General features: G+C 36.1%; 1 protein-coding gene across 1 annotated transcript in view; it reads left to right on the top strand.

Moving 5' to 3' along the window:
* The window catches only part of Hpse (heparanase), a 33480-nt gene that overhangs the window by 10259 nt on the left and 4493 nt on the right, over positions 1-18728 (top strand). The window contains exons 4-11 of the mRNA XM_005339309.4: positions 8451-8624; positions 9828-9996; positions 10516-10563; positions 11094-11187; positions 11657-11763; positions 12874-12988; positions 15433-15551; positions 16800-16946. Of these exons, the coding sequence (XP_005339366.2) occupies positions 8451-8624; positions 9828-9996; positions 10516-10563; positions 11094-11187; positions 11657-11763; positions 12874-12988; positions 15433-15551; positions 16800-16946 (973 nt within the window). The remainder of the gene's footprint in view (positions 1-8450; positions 8625-9827; positions 9997-10515; positions 10564-11093; positions 11188-11656; positions 11764-12873; positions 12989-15432; positions 15552-16799; positions 16947-18728) is intronic.

The following is an 18728-nucleotide window of genomic DNA, read 5'->3' as shown; positions in this document are numbered from 1 at the left end:
GAACTAAGGAGTCAGGAAGACCTGGATATATTCCTCATATAAAATGTGAAAATCATTCACAACTTGTTCAACTGTTTCCCTTCCCAGAAGTAACTCCTATAGATTGACAATCTCTAATCTGAAAATGCAGACTTCAAACTCCTCCAAAATCCAAAAATTTTTGAATATCAATCAGATTAAGCATTCTCAACTGGTAAAGCCTATGTGAATATTCCAAAATCCAGAAAACTCTAAAATTTGAAACACTTGGTCCCAGGCATTTCAGATAAGGGAGATTCAGTCCATGGGAAGAGGTGATATACATCATTAGGCAGGCAATCCTGGCTTGTACCAGTGTTGGCCACTAAGCTATTTTCTCATCTAAGCAGGAATTTATTTCCATTCATTGAAACACTTCTTTTTAGTCTTCAAAAGAGGACAACATTACCACATAGGACTTTAAAGCAAATGAAACAAGCTATCTTTAACTATGCAATGTATTTTTATCTGAAATTGATGTTTTCTGATGTCACTCTAACTCTCAAGATGAGCATGTGCTCAGATATTCTAAACTGTCTTCTTTTGGCTTTTAAAAATATATATTATCATAACTTTATTTGGTTAGTTAGCATTTCTTAAAATCATAGTCATATTTTATTGCCCTCCACAAATGTTAACTTTAAAAAAAAGTGAAGGTTTGTGACAATCCTGCATCAAGCAAGTCTATTGGCATCATTGTTTCAATAGCACATGCTGATTTAATATCTCTGTGTCACATTTTGGTAAACTGGAAATGTTTTAAAGCTTTTATTATTCTTGCTATGGTGATCTGTGATCAGTGATGTTAGTATTTTAATTGTTTTAGGGTGCCATAAACCATACCCATTTAAGATAGCAAAGTTAATTGATAAGTGTTGTGTATATTTTGACTGTTCTGCTGACTTGCTGTTCCCCCATCTCTCTCCCTCAGCTCAGGCCTCCCTATTCTCTGAAACACAACTATGTTTAAATAAGGCCATAATAACTTTACAGAATCCTCTAAATGTTCAAGTGAAAATAAAGCCATGCATCTCCTACTTTAAACCAAAACTAGAAATGATCAAGCTTAGTGAGAAAGGTCAAAGCTGAGCTAGGATGAAAGCAGCCAAATTCTGAATGCAATGGAAAACTTACTGTTGTAAATTGAAAGTTCTATTCCAGTGCACACACAAATGATAAGAAAGCTAAACACCTTTATTGCTGATATGAAGAAATGGATAGTTTAGCAGTGTGGGTAGATCAAACCAGCCATAACAGTCCCTTGTGCCAAAGCCTAATCCAGCCTGAACTCTCTTCAGTTTTGAGAAGGCTGAGAGGACTGAGGGAGCTGCAGACAAAAAAAAAATTTGAATCTAGCAGAAATTAATTAATGAGATTCAAGGAAAGAAGCATCTCCATAGCATTAAAGTGCACAATGATCAGTAAATGCTGATAGAAGCTTCAGCAAGTTATCCAGAATATCTGCCTAAGATCATTGATGAAGGTGGCTTTGCTAAACCTCAGGTTTTCATTGTGGACAAAAGAGCCCTCTATACTTAAAGAAAATAGTCATCTAGGACTTTCATAGCTAGAGAGGAAAAGTCAATGGTTGGCTTCAAAACTTCAGAGGAGCATGGCTCTCTTGAAGGAGAGTGATACAAAAAGTGACTTTAAGGTGAAGCCAAGGCTCATTCACTATTTCACAAAATCCTAGGCCCCTGAAGAATTATACTAAATCTATCTTGCTTATGCTCTATAAGTGAAATAGCTCAACATAAGTGCTACTGCTTGACCTATTGCTCAAGAAAAAAAGATTTTTCTTACTGAGTGTGATAGTGCACACCTGTAATCCCAGCTATTTGGGGGGCTTAGGCAGGAGAATCACATGTTCAAGGCAAGCCTAGGCAACTTTGCTAGACTCTGTCTTAAAATAAAGCATAAAGAAGGGCTGAGGATGTATCTCAGTAGTATAGCACCTATGGGTTCAATCCCCAGAGCCACAAAAAAAAAAAAAAAAGAGATTTCTCCTAAAATATTATGGCTCATTGACAATGCACTTGGTCACTCATAGTGCTATCAAACAACATTGTGTGTCTCAAATAAATTTTTCATGCAAGAAAGAGTCAATTGATGTGACAGACTTCACCTGGTCAAGAGCTGTGATGTGGATGTATACATAATGAGATTCATGTTTTCATGCTTGCTAATATAACATCCATTCAAGATACCATTACGAATATTCATGATTCATGGAAGGAAGTCAAAATAGCAACATAATAGGAGTTTGAAAGAAGTCTATTTCAAACTTCATGGATGACTTTGAGGGGTTCAAGATTTCAGTGGAGGAAGTAACTGCCAATGTGGTGAAAAGAATTAGAAGTAGAGTCAGGAAATGTGATGTGATTTCTGTGATCTCATAATAAAACTTCAACAAATAAAGAATTATTTCTTATGAGCAAAAGAAAGTGATTTCTTAAGATGAAATCTTAGTCTTACTAAAGATGATGCTGTTAACATTGTGTTGAACAAAGGATTTAGAATATTACATTAACTTGATTTAAAAGGCAGCAGGAGCCAGGTAGGGTGGCTGGTAGCACATACTGGTAACTCCAGCAATTTGGGAGGCTGAGGCAGAAGGATCATAAGTTCAAGATCAGCCTCAGCAACTAATTGAGACCCTTTCTCAAAAATAAAAATATAAAAAGGGGCAGGAATGTAGCTCTGTGGTTGAGAGCTCCTGGGTTTAACTTCTAGTAACACACACATGAAATCAGCAGGGTGAGAGAGGATTGACTTCAGTCCTGAAAGAGGGTCCTCCCTGGGTAAAATGCTATCAAACAACATTGTGTGTCTCAGATAAATTTTTTATGTAAAAAGAGTTAATCGATATGGCAGCCTTCATTTTTGTTTTAGTTTAAGGAATTGTCACAACCACCCCAGCTTTCAGCAACCACCGCCCTGACCAGTTAGCAGCCATCAACATCAATGTAAATCCTCCACCTGCAAAAAGGACTTGCTGTTGGCTCAGATGGTCATTAGCATTTTTAACAATAAATTATTTTTTAGAATATTTTTAGTTGTAGATGAACATCATACCTCTATTTTATTCTTTTTTTTTTTTTTAATGTGGTGCTGAGGATCGAACCCAGTGCCTCATGTGCTAGGCAAGCACTCTACTACTGAACTACAACCCCAGCCCCAAATTAAAGCATTTTTAATTAAAGTATGTACATTTTAATACTATTTCACACTTAATAGACTACAGCATAGCATACACATAACTTCTATATGTACTGGGAGACCCCAAAAATGTGTGTGACTCACTTTATTGTGATATTTGCTTTATTGCAGTAATCCAGAACCAAATGCTCAATATCTTCAAGGTATGCCTGTACCTTACTTAAAATAGATTATTTGTCAGATTTACTGTGTACTACATTTAAATACACACATACATACACATACACACACACACATCTCAGAAAATAGCTTATGTGCTAATAGCTAGTGTTCTCTAAACATTTTTGTGTGTTCTTAAGAGGAGGGGAAACTACTCTGAAATTTTAATAAGCATGATTTGTTGTTGAATTCAACACAAAGCAGAGCTATCTCGGGTACCATTAAAGGAATAATAAACTACCAGAAATCTACAGTAGTAAGTCCTCTTTTTTGTTGTTGTTGTTTGTTTGTTTAGGGGGAATACTGTGGATTGAATCCAGAGGCACTTGATTACTGAGATACATTCCCAGCCCTTTTTATTTTTTACTTTAAGACAGGGTCTCACTAAGTTGCTTAGGACCTCACTAAGGCTGGTCTTGAATTTGCAATCCTCTTGGTAAGGTATCATTTGTAATAAATCACGATATAAGCCTGCTAGAAGAAGATCCCATGGTATAAGGTAATTTGGATTCCCAATTGCAGGGGAGTCATATTAAGCATTTTACTAAAAAAGCTTCCTTCACTCCCATGATCTTGTTCTTATCAAGGTGTTAGGTATCTAACATCTTTACCTGTCTTGGTACTTGGACCTTTATAGTTCCTATAGCAACTGAATATACTTCCTTTGCTAACTATGCAACTGGGTTAGCATAACTCCAGCCATCATGCTGGCAATACTAAAATGGATAACCAATACAGATATTCCATTTGCATTGAGAAATATTTGGTCTCTTTTTGAAATTCTCAATTTTAGTCTTCATGTCATGGAAACATAGATAGAAACCTACCATGTTTAATCTGGGCAGCTACTCATTATAATGACAAATATCTTAGAAGTCAATAAGTGTTTCCACACATTGTTCTGGATCCATGGCTTGGATTGGGAATGGTTAGTGGCTTGAGGGACATCATGCAATAGAAGGGATAGTGCCAGTATGTTGTGGCAAGGGTGTGTTAATTGTTTGGTTAGTGGCCTACATCCTAAGATAGATGTCCTAAAAGATACAGGTAAGTTTTCTAACACAGGTGGTCTCAGATTGTGTGTTCTATATAAGTAGAAGATGTTGAAAACATTATGATATAATATAGACTCACACTGGAAACCTGTTTGGGCAGGAAAAAGCAGCAGCATTACAGATGTAATTCTAGGTGTGACCACAGAAAAAATTATTACACTCATCATACTTATGATCTCATGCATTGCTTTCCTTTTTCTCCGCCTCTCTTCCTCATCACTCCTCCACCCCAACGCCTCCTCCCATGCTGGATGTTAGACGCCTTCCTGTGAACTTATGTGGTACACTGCAAGGGAAAGTGTCAGTTCAACTTTTTTTTTTTAAGTGTCTTTTAGGTTATCTTCATCCCAGGGATTTTTCCACTCTCCCATATAGTAAGAGATAAGAGTTTAGAAAATAATTGATAATAAGATAATTAGTTGTGAGTTTTCTTACTGTATTTTCTATTTGGGGGAGGAAATGAGCTGGGTGTTTTCTCTTTTTCCTTTTTATTTGAAGAATGAATTTGAATCCAGAAATATAGACTTTGATCTAGAATATGTAACTGTTCATTATGTTATAGGGAGATGTATAATAAAATTTCACACCACCTAAATTCCAAGTTCATTTAGAAGAATGAAGAAATAGTGAGAGGATAGAGTAGGAATTGGATAAATTCTCTAAAATGCAAGAAGTTCAGGCTTTTTGAAATGCCATAATCTTTGGAGGCTAGGCAATAGTGTACTTTATACCTATAAGGGTATTTTATGATTTAAGAACAATTTTCACATGTGTTTCTTCAATCTTGGTTTTATCAGGCAGGCATGAGATGGTGCTTGTTCCAGGACTGTCAATCCACAGCAAGAGGTTCTGTTGGATAAAGATATTGCCCCAATCAAACTATAGTCTATAGGTGGGAGAGCTGGACCTGGGTCTTAGGTCTTGCAATTCCTGTAAAAAATATCTGAGAAAACTAACTTATAAAGAGGAAAGCTTTATTTTGACTCAGGGTTCCAGTCCCTGATTAGGTGGACACATTGCTTTCAGGTTTCTGGTGGGGGTGCCTATGGCAATGTCAAGGAATTTGTGGTAGAGCAAAATTGTTTACCTCATGGCCAGGAAGTAAAAAAGAGAAAGAGGAAGAGACTGGGGTCTCACAGCTCCCTTCAAGATGTAATGTTAAAGTGTTATGTGTGTTTGCAGCTCCCAAATTTGGCAGGTCAGATCTAATAATTAATAAAGACACTCTCTTTATGCAAGATAGCATTTATTTTAGCAATAACATGAAAGGTAAGAGAGAAAGAGAAGAAAATATATCATCATATTGGGGAAACACCAACACTTGAAGTCATGTAGCTGGAGAACCCCAGAGCAGTTGTACATAGCCCCAACTATAGTAATAGTTGGCCTGAAGTCTTATTCCAAGTGGGGCTTTTTAAATACAAGTTAGAATGAAGAAATCTCCTTTATAACAGCCTGCATGATCTAGTGATCCCCTCAAGGACACTTCATCTCCCCAAGGGCTGGCCAGATCCCAGAAGGGAAGGAGTGTTTGCCTTGAGATAAGTGAATGTCTCTGAGTTCCTCTGAGTGAGTCAAACTCATCAAGAAGTCTGCATTCTTTAGATTTGCATGGTAGGTACAAGAACCAGGAAGATCTCTTAATATTTTCCTTAGCCCTTTATAAAGAGAATGCACCCAATGACCTAAAGACCTTCTACTTCGTCCCATCTCCTAATAGCACCACTCTGGAGACCAAGTCTTTAACAGAGGAGCCTTTGAGATACATTTAAGATTCAAATGATAGTACGGATCCAGGGAACGTTCTACAACATGATTTTTATTATTTATTTATTGTGGGGCTGGGTTTGAACCCAGAGCCTTGTTCATGCGACACAAGCACCCTACCAACTGAGCTATATCCCCAGCCCCACACAATATAAGTAAGACATTTGAGTCACCCTTCTATAATAAATAGTCTCTTTGACATTGGGCAAAGAATTTACCTTGTTTGAATCTTGGTTTCCTCCTAGAAAAAATGAGAATGAAGGTTTGTAGTAGGTTCAGTAATTCCAAGTTTCATGTTGTCTTAAACTATGACCCTAAGATCTAGTAAAGCATTGTGCTACCGGACATGAGAGCGTCTCAAACCCTAATGTCTGGCACCACAGTTCTGTGGAAGTGGGCAACACAGCAAATATCACAACACCTATTAATACTGTGATCTGGAATACCTCCCAAAGTCTCGTGTGTTGAAGGCTTGACCCCAGCTGTTGGGGCTGAGAGGTGGTGTAAGCTTTAGAAGGTAGGGCCTCGTTGAATTTGGGATCACTAAGGTGGACCTTTGAAGGGTGCATCTTGCCCTTGATCTCTTCCACTCCTCCCTCCGCTGCCTTTCTCTCTCTCTCTCTCTCTCTCTCTCTCTCTCTCTCTCTCTCTCTCTCTTCCTTTGTCCTCTCTTCCTCCCTTCTGGCACCTTTGTTCTGCCACACCTACCACAATGTTCTGCTTCACTACAGATTGAAACCCCTGAATCTGAGCCAAAATAAGCATTTCCTCCTTTAGGATGTGTTTTCTCCACAGTGATAGAAAGGTGACACAGCTTGCAGAGTTGTTCCTGCTCAGCAGCCTTTATCAGCAGTATTTTAAATTTAGGATTTCACTGTTGTAGTTATCCAAGTAATTCAGGCCAAAGACTTAGAAACAAAACAAACACAGTGCCCATTTTAAAGAGAAAGGGTATAAATTTGCCAAATAGATAAGAGATTTTTTAACTAGGGGGTTCAAAAGTGAATTGCTGTATAACAAATGACTTGAAGTATACATGAAAATCCCGAGGACTTATGCACATCATAATTGTTGCCACTCTCAAAAGGTGATTTATAAACTAGCTAATGGGTAAAAAAAAAAAAAGCAGAATACAGAAAATCACAAACTTATAGCGTTTATGACTCTAATTTTTTAACAGCATACCTAAGCCACAGAGAATACCCTTGCACATGTCATGCAAATGTTCTACCATTGAACTATATCCTCAATCCCCTTTTTTTGTTCTTGAGACAGAATCTAAGTTGCCCAAGCTGGTTTCGAACTTGTTAACCTCTTGCCTCAGTCTCCTGAGAAGTTAGAATTTTGTGCATGTATTACTGTGCCCAGCAATATACCTAAGTTTTGATTATTCAATTGCTAGTTCAAAACAACCTAATAGTAATAACTTTTATTATGTTTTGTTATGTTGATGTTTTCCCCTTGTAAGCTTAGAGATTCTGCAATTCCCCTGTGAATAGAATAGCCTGGTTAGATTTGAATTTTGGAAAAGTAACAATAATTCTTTTTCTTTTTTAGCATGAATTATTTTTATCTATTACAAGGGACATGTAATGAAAATTGTTCATTACTCATCGAAGATCAAAACTAAACTATGTGCCCTGTACTTTTATTTGCTACATCTTAGAAGCATACCCATGGATTTGCTATGACTCTTTAGGGCATCTTGACACATAATTTGGAAACCATAGCCCTATAGCCCTAGGCCATTTTTTAATGTAAAACTGTATTTATTTTAAATTAATAAGTCATCCAGGAATTTTAAAAATGTTTTAAATATAATTAAAGTATCCAAATATTTTGTATTCAGTTTGAGTAGAGATGTTCAGATTATGAAAATGGGGTTTATACTAACTGATAATGGTCCAGTCTGTGTACATTGAGCATTGAGCATTGAGTCATAAATTGTGGTGTCCCCAATTCACCTGCTGTTACTTGAGCAAAACCTTACTGCCAGAGCAGAACTTTTTGTATCTTCCAAGGACTTCCAACAGCTGAAGCAAATGAAGTAAGATTTTTTTTTTCAATTTTCCTGTCCAATTTTGTTGTAACATAGACAAAATTATAGTCATTTATTGGTAATGGAATTCCTTTAATTTGATAACAAATAATACTCATTATGAAGATCAGATCTGGAGGTATTCTTCATTATGTTGCTGATCTAACCATTAAACCATAATATTTTTCTTTTAGGAAGCTCAGTGGATATGCTGTATAGTTTTGCAAATTGCTCAGGACTGAACTTGATCTTTGGTCTAAATGCATTACTAAGAACAGCAGATTTGCGGTGGAATAGTTCTAATGCTCAGTTGCTCCTGAACTATTGCTCTTCCAAGAATTACAACATTTCTTGGGAACTAGGCAATGGTGAGTACCCCTGGAAACTTTTAATAAGGAGATTCCCCTTTGGCATTATTTGTTCCTATTTATGACATTCTTTTGAATATTAGCACATTCTTGCAGGTTTTCAACAATGCAACTTTTGGGAGCTGGGCACAATGATGCATGTCTATAATTCCAGCTATTTGAGAGGCTGAGGCAGGAGAATCACAAGTTTGAGGCCAGCCTGGGTAACTTAGTGAGATCCTGTCTCAAAATAAAAAATAAAAAGTACAAGAGATGTAGCTCAGTAGCTCGGTGTTAGTACACCACTGTGGTCAATTTCCAGTATGGGGGGTAGGGGTGGGCAATGCAACTTTTGAAGCTATATATGGGAGAAAAGTCTTATATATTCCAGAATACATTACTAGTCCCAGTTTATGCTATATTTGAGGTGAGGCAAACTATTAAAGCCAGCAACCTTCCCAGCTCCAGGTTCCCTTGAGATTTTCAGAGTCTATTAGACCTATTATGCTTGGCAGGCTGGACTCAGCAAAACTGAGAAGTAGGCCATTTGTTTTCACTCCCCCCGCCCCTCCTTTCTCTGTTTTTCCATTTGTCAGTTAATCTCAGCAACCCTGTCCCAATTTTCATTACTTGCTCAAGATGACTAAAAGTTGCCAGCATAAAATATTACCCATATCAAGCTCCTGAATGGCTCCTTCTTCACTCTTTTGCAAGGAACTTATAATTTTCAACTAAAGTGTTAATGATTAGTTCTATTTTTTTCAAAATATAGTACTTTTCTATGCATTACCCAATGAAACTGATTATAAAATGGAAAATGAAATGTAACATAGTGAGCACATGCTCCATGTTAGGCATTGTGCTAAGCATTTGATCTCTTCTCTCTGCCTCAAATTTTCCTCCTCCTCCTCTTCCTCTTTCTTCTTATTTAATACTGGATACACACTATTTTCCAAATATTCATTGGTTTAATATTATTAACTTCAAGTTGTTCAATACCCTCCTCATACTTCATTTATGCAATTAACATTTTATTTTTATGGAAAAAATCTTTTTTATAACTGTGATTTTACTTTTTTTCACTTTGAATTGTGTTTTTGCAATTTGGAAAATGTTTGTTGCATTTATATGCTGCTGTGTTTTTGCTTTTAAAGCAAATTCTAGCTTTTAAAGCTAGGAAAAATGTCTAGATAGGTGAATAGTTTGACAATTGCTGTCTTTCAGAACCTAACAGTTTCTGGAAGAAGTCTGGGATTTACATTGATGGATTCCAGTTAGGAGAAGATTTTATTGAGCTGCACAAACTTCTTAGAAATTCCACTTTCAAAAATGCAAAACTCTATGGTCCTGATGTGGGTCAGCCTCGAGGAAACACAGTTAAAATGCTAAGGAGGTAAGACCTAGAGAATGCAGAACCACTTTTCTTAACAATAGCCAGGTGTGGTGGCACATGTCTGTAATCCCCACAGCTCAGGAGGCTGAGGCAGGAGGATCACAAGTTCAAAGCCAGCCTCAGCAACTTAGTAAGGTCCTAAGCAACTTAGAGAGATCCTGTCTCAAAATAAAACATAAAAAAGGTTGGGGGTGTGGCTCAGTTTTTAAGGGCCCCTGGGTTCAATCCCTGATATCTCTCACTTCCCCACACAAAAAAATCTTCTGGGGATAATCCCCAACAGACCACCTGTTATTACACAATTTACTGCCTGCCCACATGGTTTATTAAAAGAGGAAATATTGGCTTAGAATACCAAGAATTCTGGCACCTATGAAAAAATTTGTTGTCAGAATTAGGTAGTTTTTGTGTTTGTCTGAATCTAACATCATAACAAGCCATTTCTAGGGAATAAAACCCCTATGTGAACATTGTACATCTATATGAGGAAGTGAGAGCATAATAGAATTTTTGTTCTAGTTTCCTGAAGGCTGGTGGAGAAGTGATTGATTCGGTTACGTGGCATCAGTAAGTATATCTTCTATTCTTAATACTAGGAAAATAATGCTACTTTTACTTACTGCCAGTTTTCAAAAAAATTATCTCCACTTAACTGCTAACTAGCTTTATAGTTCAGATAAGAAACAAATAGTATCTCAAGCAGTGTACTAGAATTTTAAGACGAATAAAACAAAAATGTAATGTTATTTTAAATAATGTGGTATCTTTAAAGATCAAGGTATACTGTCAACTAACACATACAATATAAAAGTAGCTAAAACCAATTGCTTGCCAAAACCCAGGAAACCCAGAAGTACCTGTACTTGTGACTGTATCCTTTTAAGACAAAGGAACTGATTTCTAGTTTTTTGATAGACTGGTCTCTTCCTCTTGTTCCCTTTTCATCTTGGTCCTTCCTTTAAAGCATCTCTGCCTTTTAAAAAAATTTTTTTAACAATGGGGATGAGCAAGATAGGAAGGAGAACAAGGTTGGCAATTGACTTAGAGCAGAAGGTAAAGTTTGTTATTTTTCTTTGAATATTTTCTGAATAATTTAGCTACTATTTGAATGGACGCATTGCTACCGAAGAAGATTTTCTAAACCCTGATGTGCTGGACACTTTTATTTTATCCGTGCAAAAAATTTTCCAGGTAATAGTCTTTTTAAGTTTTTTATATAAAACCAGAGTTCTTCTTTTGTAGTCTAGTTAGTTCTAAATTTCATAGGTATATATATATTCACATGTTTTCTTTTCTAATTTTGGAGAATAAGCACTGTTTTATTCAGCCTTTGGTTTCTTCCCCAGCATTGGATCTTACTCATTTATATTTATTAAAAATGAAAAATACTATAACTAAACAGAACAAATTTAAAAAACACTTCCAATAGTCTTAAGTATAATTAACTACCATAGACTATAATACTGAATATTTGTATTCCTTCCATACCCTAGTATTCCAATAAAAGAAAATTGTTTAAGACCTAAATGACCGTGAACTATTTTGTAACTGTGTAGGACAGATGGGTCTGGAAATACAAGGTTTTGGATGCTGTTAATCTTCAACACCACAGTTGGTCAGCTTGTCTGCAATTACCATGGAGACTCTCCTGTTCCCATAGGTGGTTAAGGAGACCAGGCCTAGCAAGAAGGTCTGGTTAGGAGAAACGAGCTCTGCGTATGGGGGCGGTGCACCCTTGCTGTCCAACACCTTTGCAGCTGGCTTTATGTGAGTGAAACTGCACTGGCCTCAGGGATCGGATTGCAGCCATTCTCCATCCTGCTAATGTCAGCCAAAACCAGAACAAAGACAGTTTTTGTGGATGAAGCACCAAAATTTGTGCCAGATGGTGCAAGAAAATCACTTGTTAAAGCTTGTTGGACCTCTTTAACAAATGTCCCAAATTAATCATTAAAAGAATGAATGGTTTTAGACATTATATTCCTTAATTGTGGCCTAGAAATATGTCACAGGAATCCTTCATGTAAAAAAACGCTCCCTGTAAAACAATGCATCAGGAGTGCTGGCTCTGAGAAGCACGCTTAGAGTATCTAGCTGTATTATAGATTCCCAAGTAGTTTAGAATCTAAAATATAAGGTCACAGCACAGGGCTACCAGTGAAGTTAAAGATTTACTGAATCACCTCATTAGCCAACACCAGAAACTTGATTGCTTTAAACCATGGTGTATTTACATTTAGTACGTTACTTCCTGAGTATGCTTATCTATAGTTCTGTGTCCTCATAGAGATTTTTTCTCTTTCCTCTCCTGTCCTACCTCTCCCCACCCACTTCTTTCTTCATGGTTCTAATCTTATGATATAATATAAGAGTAGAGAGAAGAACGGAGGCATTGGTTTTACCATTAATGAAAGACTTGGGTTGTAGATGGTGGGGGTACAGACAGGGTATGATAGGAGATGTCCTAAGAGTTTGTGATTCTACTTATTCTCCATCTTTATCTCTGCTGGCTACAACCTTTTCTTCAGCCCTCTCACAGTGTGTATATAGGGGTCAGGCACAGGATGAGGAATTGTCTCTTGGGGTGGGAATTTGTCTACTCTGCTTTGTAGAAGTTGCCTTACCCTGAAAGGGACTCCTGGCAAGTTAGTGGCCTTCAAGGATGTGTCATCTTGCTGGTCTAGGGAGACGTGAGGGAGGATGTGCTGCTGCACACAGTTCATTTCATTGGAATGTCTTCTGTATAATTAATGCCACTCATCTAAGTTCCCATTAATTCGTCCCAAATAGACAAACAATAAATCAGGATTGTGTGTAGTTAGAATTGAGGGATTTTGTTTTCAAACCTAAACAAAGCTGAATGTTTCTCTGCCCCAGGTGGCTGGATAAACTAGGCCTGTCAGCCCAGATGGGCATAGAAGTGGTGATGAGGCAGGTTCTCTTTGGAGCTGGAAACTACCACCTAGTAGATGAAAACTTCGAACCTTTGCCTGTAAGTGACCATTATTTTTCTACTTTTATGAGAAGATAAAAGTATGCTCAGAGCCCTTCTTAATTTGTTGAACAATACTAACCCCTTATATTTATAAACAGTCCTCACAATAAATAATCAAATCGTGGGATGATGAGTTGAAAGGAACCTAGTGTGACTAGAGAAGAAATCAGGAACCAGAATTAACTCTTTTTAATGCAGGCCATTTGAAGCATAGAGTAGATACACGTTTTTTTCCCCCTTCAGTACTAGGGATTGAATCCAGGGGTGCTCAACCACTGAGCCACAGCCCCAGTCCTTTTTATTTTTTATTTTGAGACAAGGCCTCACTAAATTGCAGAGACTGGCCTTGAACTTGTGATCCTCCTTCCTCAGCTTCCCAAGTTGCTGAGAGTATAGGCATGTACCACCACACCTGGCCAAGGATATGCTTTTTTTTTTTTTTTTTAGTTGCAGAGGAACACAATACCTTTATTTTATTTATTTATTTTTATGTGGTACTGAGGATCAAACCCAGTACCCCATATATGCTAGGCAAGCATTCTTACCACTGAGCCACAACCACAGCCCCTGGATATGCTTTTTAAAAAGGGTCATTTCAAATTTTTATGACTCATCTCACAAGATAACAAACTTTTATCTAAAATTGTTTTGCAAGACTCTGGTTGTAGATCAGTAGTAGAGCGCTTGCCATGCATGTAAAAGACCACGGGTTCAAACCCCAGCACTGCCCTTCCCCGCCCCCCCCTGAAAAAAAAGTTTGTGAAACAAATCAAAGTTAAAATTTCTATAGTGCCCAAAGCTTCACAAAACTTTTATATCATGAAATCATGTTTTATTTAGCTTTAAAATGAGCCAGTACCATATATTTCTTTTAAAAAACTTACTCTAAGAATTGAATATTTGTTAATCAGCTTCAAGATATTTATGAATGAAGTCTCATTTTCATCCAATCTCTAACTGTATCTGTTGCCAAGTGAGGAAATATAGCTTTGTTTATCCAAAGTTCCACCTGTAAGATATATATATATATATATATATATATATATATATATATATATATATATATATAAATAAATATAGTGCTAATTTATATAGATGTATATTTACCTAATTTATATACATACATATTATCCTAGTTTTTATTTATATACATCTTATACATCTGTTATCCTAATTTATATGTACATATTATATATGTACATATTTATATACATATAAATTAGGATAATAGAAATGTAACCCTGAGAAGTATGACTTTGATTTCTATCATCTAAAATGGATTTGAGGATTTCTGTTTTCTAAGAAAAATTCTTGAGGGAGTTATTTGAATAGTTCTATTTAATCAGTGTTTCACATTTTCCTTATTGTCTAAAATATTACTAATAGTTTATTATTCAAACCAGAATCCAAACAAGGTCTGCCTAATGCATTTGGTTGATATGTCTCTATGTTTGTTCAGCTTTAGTAATTCTCTTTCCTCTCTTTTGTCCATGTAATTTATCAATTAAAGAAACTAGGTGGGTTATTTTAACAGTGTTTCCCACATTCTGGATTTTAATAAATTTATTCCTGTCATATCATTTAGCATATTTGTTGCTCCCATTTCCTGTAAACTGTTAGCTATACCTAGAAACGTGAACTTATTCAAGCTCTGTTTTGAGGGAGCAAGAATTCCTCACAGATGATGTCGTGTTCTTCTGTCTGGAAGTACTTAATGTTTCTCTCTTCTTTTGATCTTGATAGATAATGATTATTGCTTAACCCATCGTTTTATTAGGAGGGTTATCAGGTTTTAAAGGAAATTATTTTTGTCTTAGAAGTTTTATTTCAAAAAATCATCTTTGTGTATGTGTGTATTTGTGGATGTGTATGTCTTAAATTTCTGGTTTAAGCTGAGTGTGGTGGTACACACTGGTAATCCCAACAATTTGAGAGGCTGAAGCAGGAAGATTACAAGTTTGAGGCCAGTTTCAGTAACTTAGCTAGACCTTGTCTTGAAATAAAAAATTAAAAGTACTGAGGATATATGGTAAAGCACCCCTGAATTCAATCCCCAGTCTACCCCACTGTCCCGAAAAAAGTTCTGGTTTGAGCTTTATCTTGAATTCTTGGATGAAAAACAACCAAGAATATTTAAACTTCCTGAGCAATTGATTGCATTCTTGAAATATGTCTTCCTGTGGCTCTGACTCTCTGAATTTTGGAAGTCCTCTAGAGACACAAAGCTGCAAATAATATATTTCCCTCAGATTCAAGGTGATCATATAGAAGGAAGGGGAGGATCACATGAGAGGAAGGGAGGAAAGAAATAATCCTACTTACATCTATGCAGGATAACAGTCCTACTCTTTGTAAGATAGCTATTTGCTTGCCACTAGTTTTGTTAATAAAATAAGTAAAGTTCTATTTTTGTCCCTGCCCTCCCTAACCACCACAACTAGGATTATTGGCTGTCTCTCCTGTTCAAAAAATTGGTTGGCACCAGTGTGTTCATGGCAAGTGTGAAAGGCCCAGACAGAAGTAAAGTTCGAGTGTACCTTCACTGCACAAACGCCAACCAGTAAGTGTGAAGCATGCTGTTAGCCAACCTACAAGATTTAATCCATAAGCACATAACATCCTATACTAACACCCTGTTGCTATCTGTCTACACAGAGGGTCTAAGCTGTGTCACTGGTCCTTTTCATTCTTTGTTTTTTTTTACATTCATGGTGATATGATATCAGAATCTAACTTCAAAAAATTGCTTAAATGTAGGCATTTACAGTCAATAAAAATTTAGATAATGATTTTAATTGTCATAATCTATAATGGAAATATACCAAGTTTTAATATATAAAGATAGTAAAAATATAAGAAAATATAAATACTTTTGTGTAAGCATTAATTCATTAAAGGAGTATGAGTATAAATATAAGTGAGAATGAATATGAATAAACAATTTTAATGTATTTATCTCCTATCATACCTAAGAAACACAAAGGAAGAAGAAGAAAAATAATCAAAAGAAAGGGAGCAATAAAAATAACAATCTTAATTTCAAAAGTTGCCACCATAGTTTCTAGAGTTGAGAGGCCCTAGAGAGACTTTTATAGTCCTACAGTGTGGCTTCAGGTAGCAAACAATATTCCTAAATCCCAGGGATTTTCTCTTCTCAGTTTCAATCTATCATCCTGATAGAAAGGTACTTTAATACTAATTCTAGCAAAAAAATCCACCTGCCATTTCTATTTTCTGTGACTGGAAATACTATGGAGGGTAGAGACCCCACTAGGAAGTAGTAAGGGAATGGTTTGAATGGATGAATTCTGAAATGAGTCCATGTTTCCTGTTTATTTCATTCTTTTCTTAGAGATAGGAAGAGATGCTATTTATATAGTTTGTAATTTGAATTCATATGAACTCATGAAATTTACTTTTTTTTTATCATTTAGCCTTCTTATACTTAAAAATGGGTGGTCTATCTGGCTTTCTAACAACTTAGTCTGACAAATTAGTAAAGATTTTAGAGGTCTGGCTCCAAAAATTGTAGTATAAAGAGCAATATTTTTTCTGTTTTTGTTCTGTCCGAGGGACCAAACCCAATGCCTCACACATGCTACTCCCCCAGCTCCCAAGAGCAATATTTTTAATTATGTTTTCAGAATAGGACCACATGTGTAGTCTAATATTATAAAAAGAAGATGCTAATAGTCCCATCATCATTATGGATGCTGATACTTAGTATCCATGATCATATTTGTAATCAAGTTCTTAATTGCTTAAATTAGATAAATATTTTTATTAAATTAACCTATTTGCTTTTTAGCCCAAGGTATAAAGAAGGAGATTTAACTCTGTATGCCTTAAACCTCTATAACGTCACCAAGCGCTTGCAGTTACCATATAACTTATTTAACAAACAAGTGGATAAGTACCTTGTAAAACCTTCAGGACATGATGGATTACTTTCCAAGTGAGTGATTTTCCTTGTTCATTTCACACTTTTAATGAACTTGATGGTGTTTATCAGAATAGAGAGTTTTGGGAAGGGGCAAAAAATAAAAAGTCAACTATTTCAAATTCTAACTGTCCTTAATATTCAGGAATACTTATGAATACAAGCATAACTTACTCAGAGAGTCCAAAGTGAAAGATTTGAACACAAACCAGCAGTTATCTTAGAGGATAGTTTGTATTTCAGAATAACTTGATAATCATAGTCAACTCAATGCATTTAGATTATTTCCTCTGAAATGACATAATTCTTGGTAACACAGTCTCTAAAGCAAAACATACCTATATATAATTGTTATTAAGTATGTGTGGGTTGCTACAAAATATCATACCATTCCATGTGAGCTGGGTGTGATTCTCTTACAGCATTAAAATAATTTTTTGTTGGTTAGAGAAAGACAAAATGGCTAGAAATGTATTGCTAGTCAGATTATTTGAAGTTGGTTTTAAAACCCAATCACTGAATACATTTTATAAAAGGACATATACAATAGAGTACCAAAGAATGGCTGAGTCTTGCAGAGCTGGGTATACAAACATTTTAAGATTCTGTCTTGTATGTGTTGGAAGGATCTCTTTTCATAGTGACTATTCTCATAGTGGAGAACAAAAAAAATGAACAGTTTGTAATATTACCATCATCTCCCATCTTCACAAATGCTATCTGTGTGATGTTTTCAGTGAGTATTAGCAATGGAACATGAGAAAGTACAGTAAGCCTGCTTTCTCCAAAGTCCTATCCTTCACAAACAAGCAGTATTTACATTGGGTACCATGCATTCCATTATTTTCCCCAGTGCTTTTTAAAATATATATATATATATATATATATATATATATATATATATATATATATATATATATATATTTAGTTGTAGGTGGACATGATACCTTTATTTTGTCTTATTTATTTTTATGTGGTGCTGGGGATTGAACCCAGTGCCTCACATGTGCTACGCAAGTGCTCTACCCCTGAGCTACAACCCCAGCCCCCACCCCCCGCCTCATCCAATGCCTTTGTAAATACTATAATTATATAACCTCTCACAGGAAAAAAGAGGATCTATAAGATCTACAGGTTTTCCCATGTCTGTGTGGTTTTTTTTTTTTTTTGTGTGTGTGTGTGTGTGTGTGTGTGTTTTACTGGGAATTGAAGCCCTACCACTGAGCTATGTCCCCAGCCCTTTTTATCTTTTATTTGAGCCAAGGCTGGCCTTGAGCTTCCATCCTCTTGAGTTGCTGGGATTATAGGTGCTTATCATTGCACCCAGCTCCCAAGTCCCTTTCTACTTGGTTTTTGTAGATATATTTAATGGGTTGCATGTTTTATAAAATACCATGGTTTACTTGACCATTTTCCTACTGTTCAAACCATTTTCCCCCAATAATAAATAATGCATATTTAGATAACAAATACTTTTCTCTGTTTGCATTTAGATGCTTTCAAAATGAGTCCTTTTTAGCATATTCATGTCTGATGCTGATAAGGAAAAAGCTTTCTGAAATAACTAATGGTTGTAGAGGTGGAAGTGTCTTAGGAGACTCATCCAAGGCCATTCAGCTCAGTTTGGTTCTTTGAGTTCAGTTGGAACTCACAACCACCCAAAGGCAGCTGTATTCTGTACCTTTACTTTGCTCTTAAATTCTATTCCCTAGAACAGAGATTGGAAAATCTACTTTATGCCTGTAGAGGATTCCCACATATGCAACCATTTTCTGGTAGGGGAGGTTGGCATGTACT

The sequence above is a fragment of the Ictidomys tridecemlineatus genome, chromosome 9, assembly GCF_052094955.1.
Source record: "Ictidomys tridecemlineatus isolate mIctTri1 chromosome 9, mIctTri1.hap1, whole genome shotgun sequence".
Classification (NCBI taxonomy): Eukaryota; Metazoa; Chordata; class Mammalia; order Rodentia; family Sciuridae; genus Ictidomys; species Ictidomys tridecemlineatus.
Note: the sequence above shows the minus strand (reverse complement) of the source record. Positions and strands in the feature narration are given on the sequence as shown.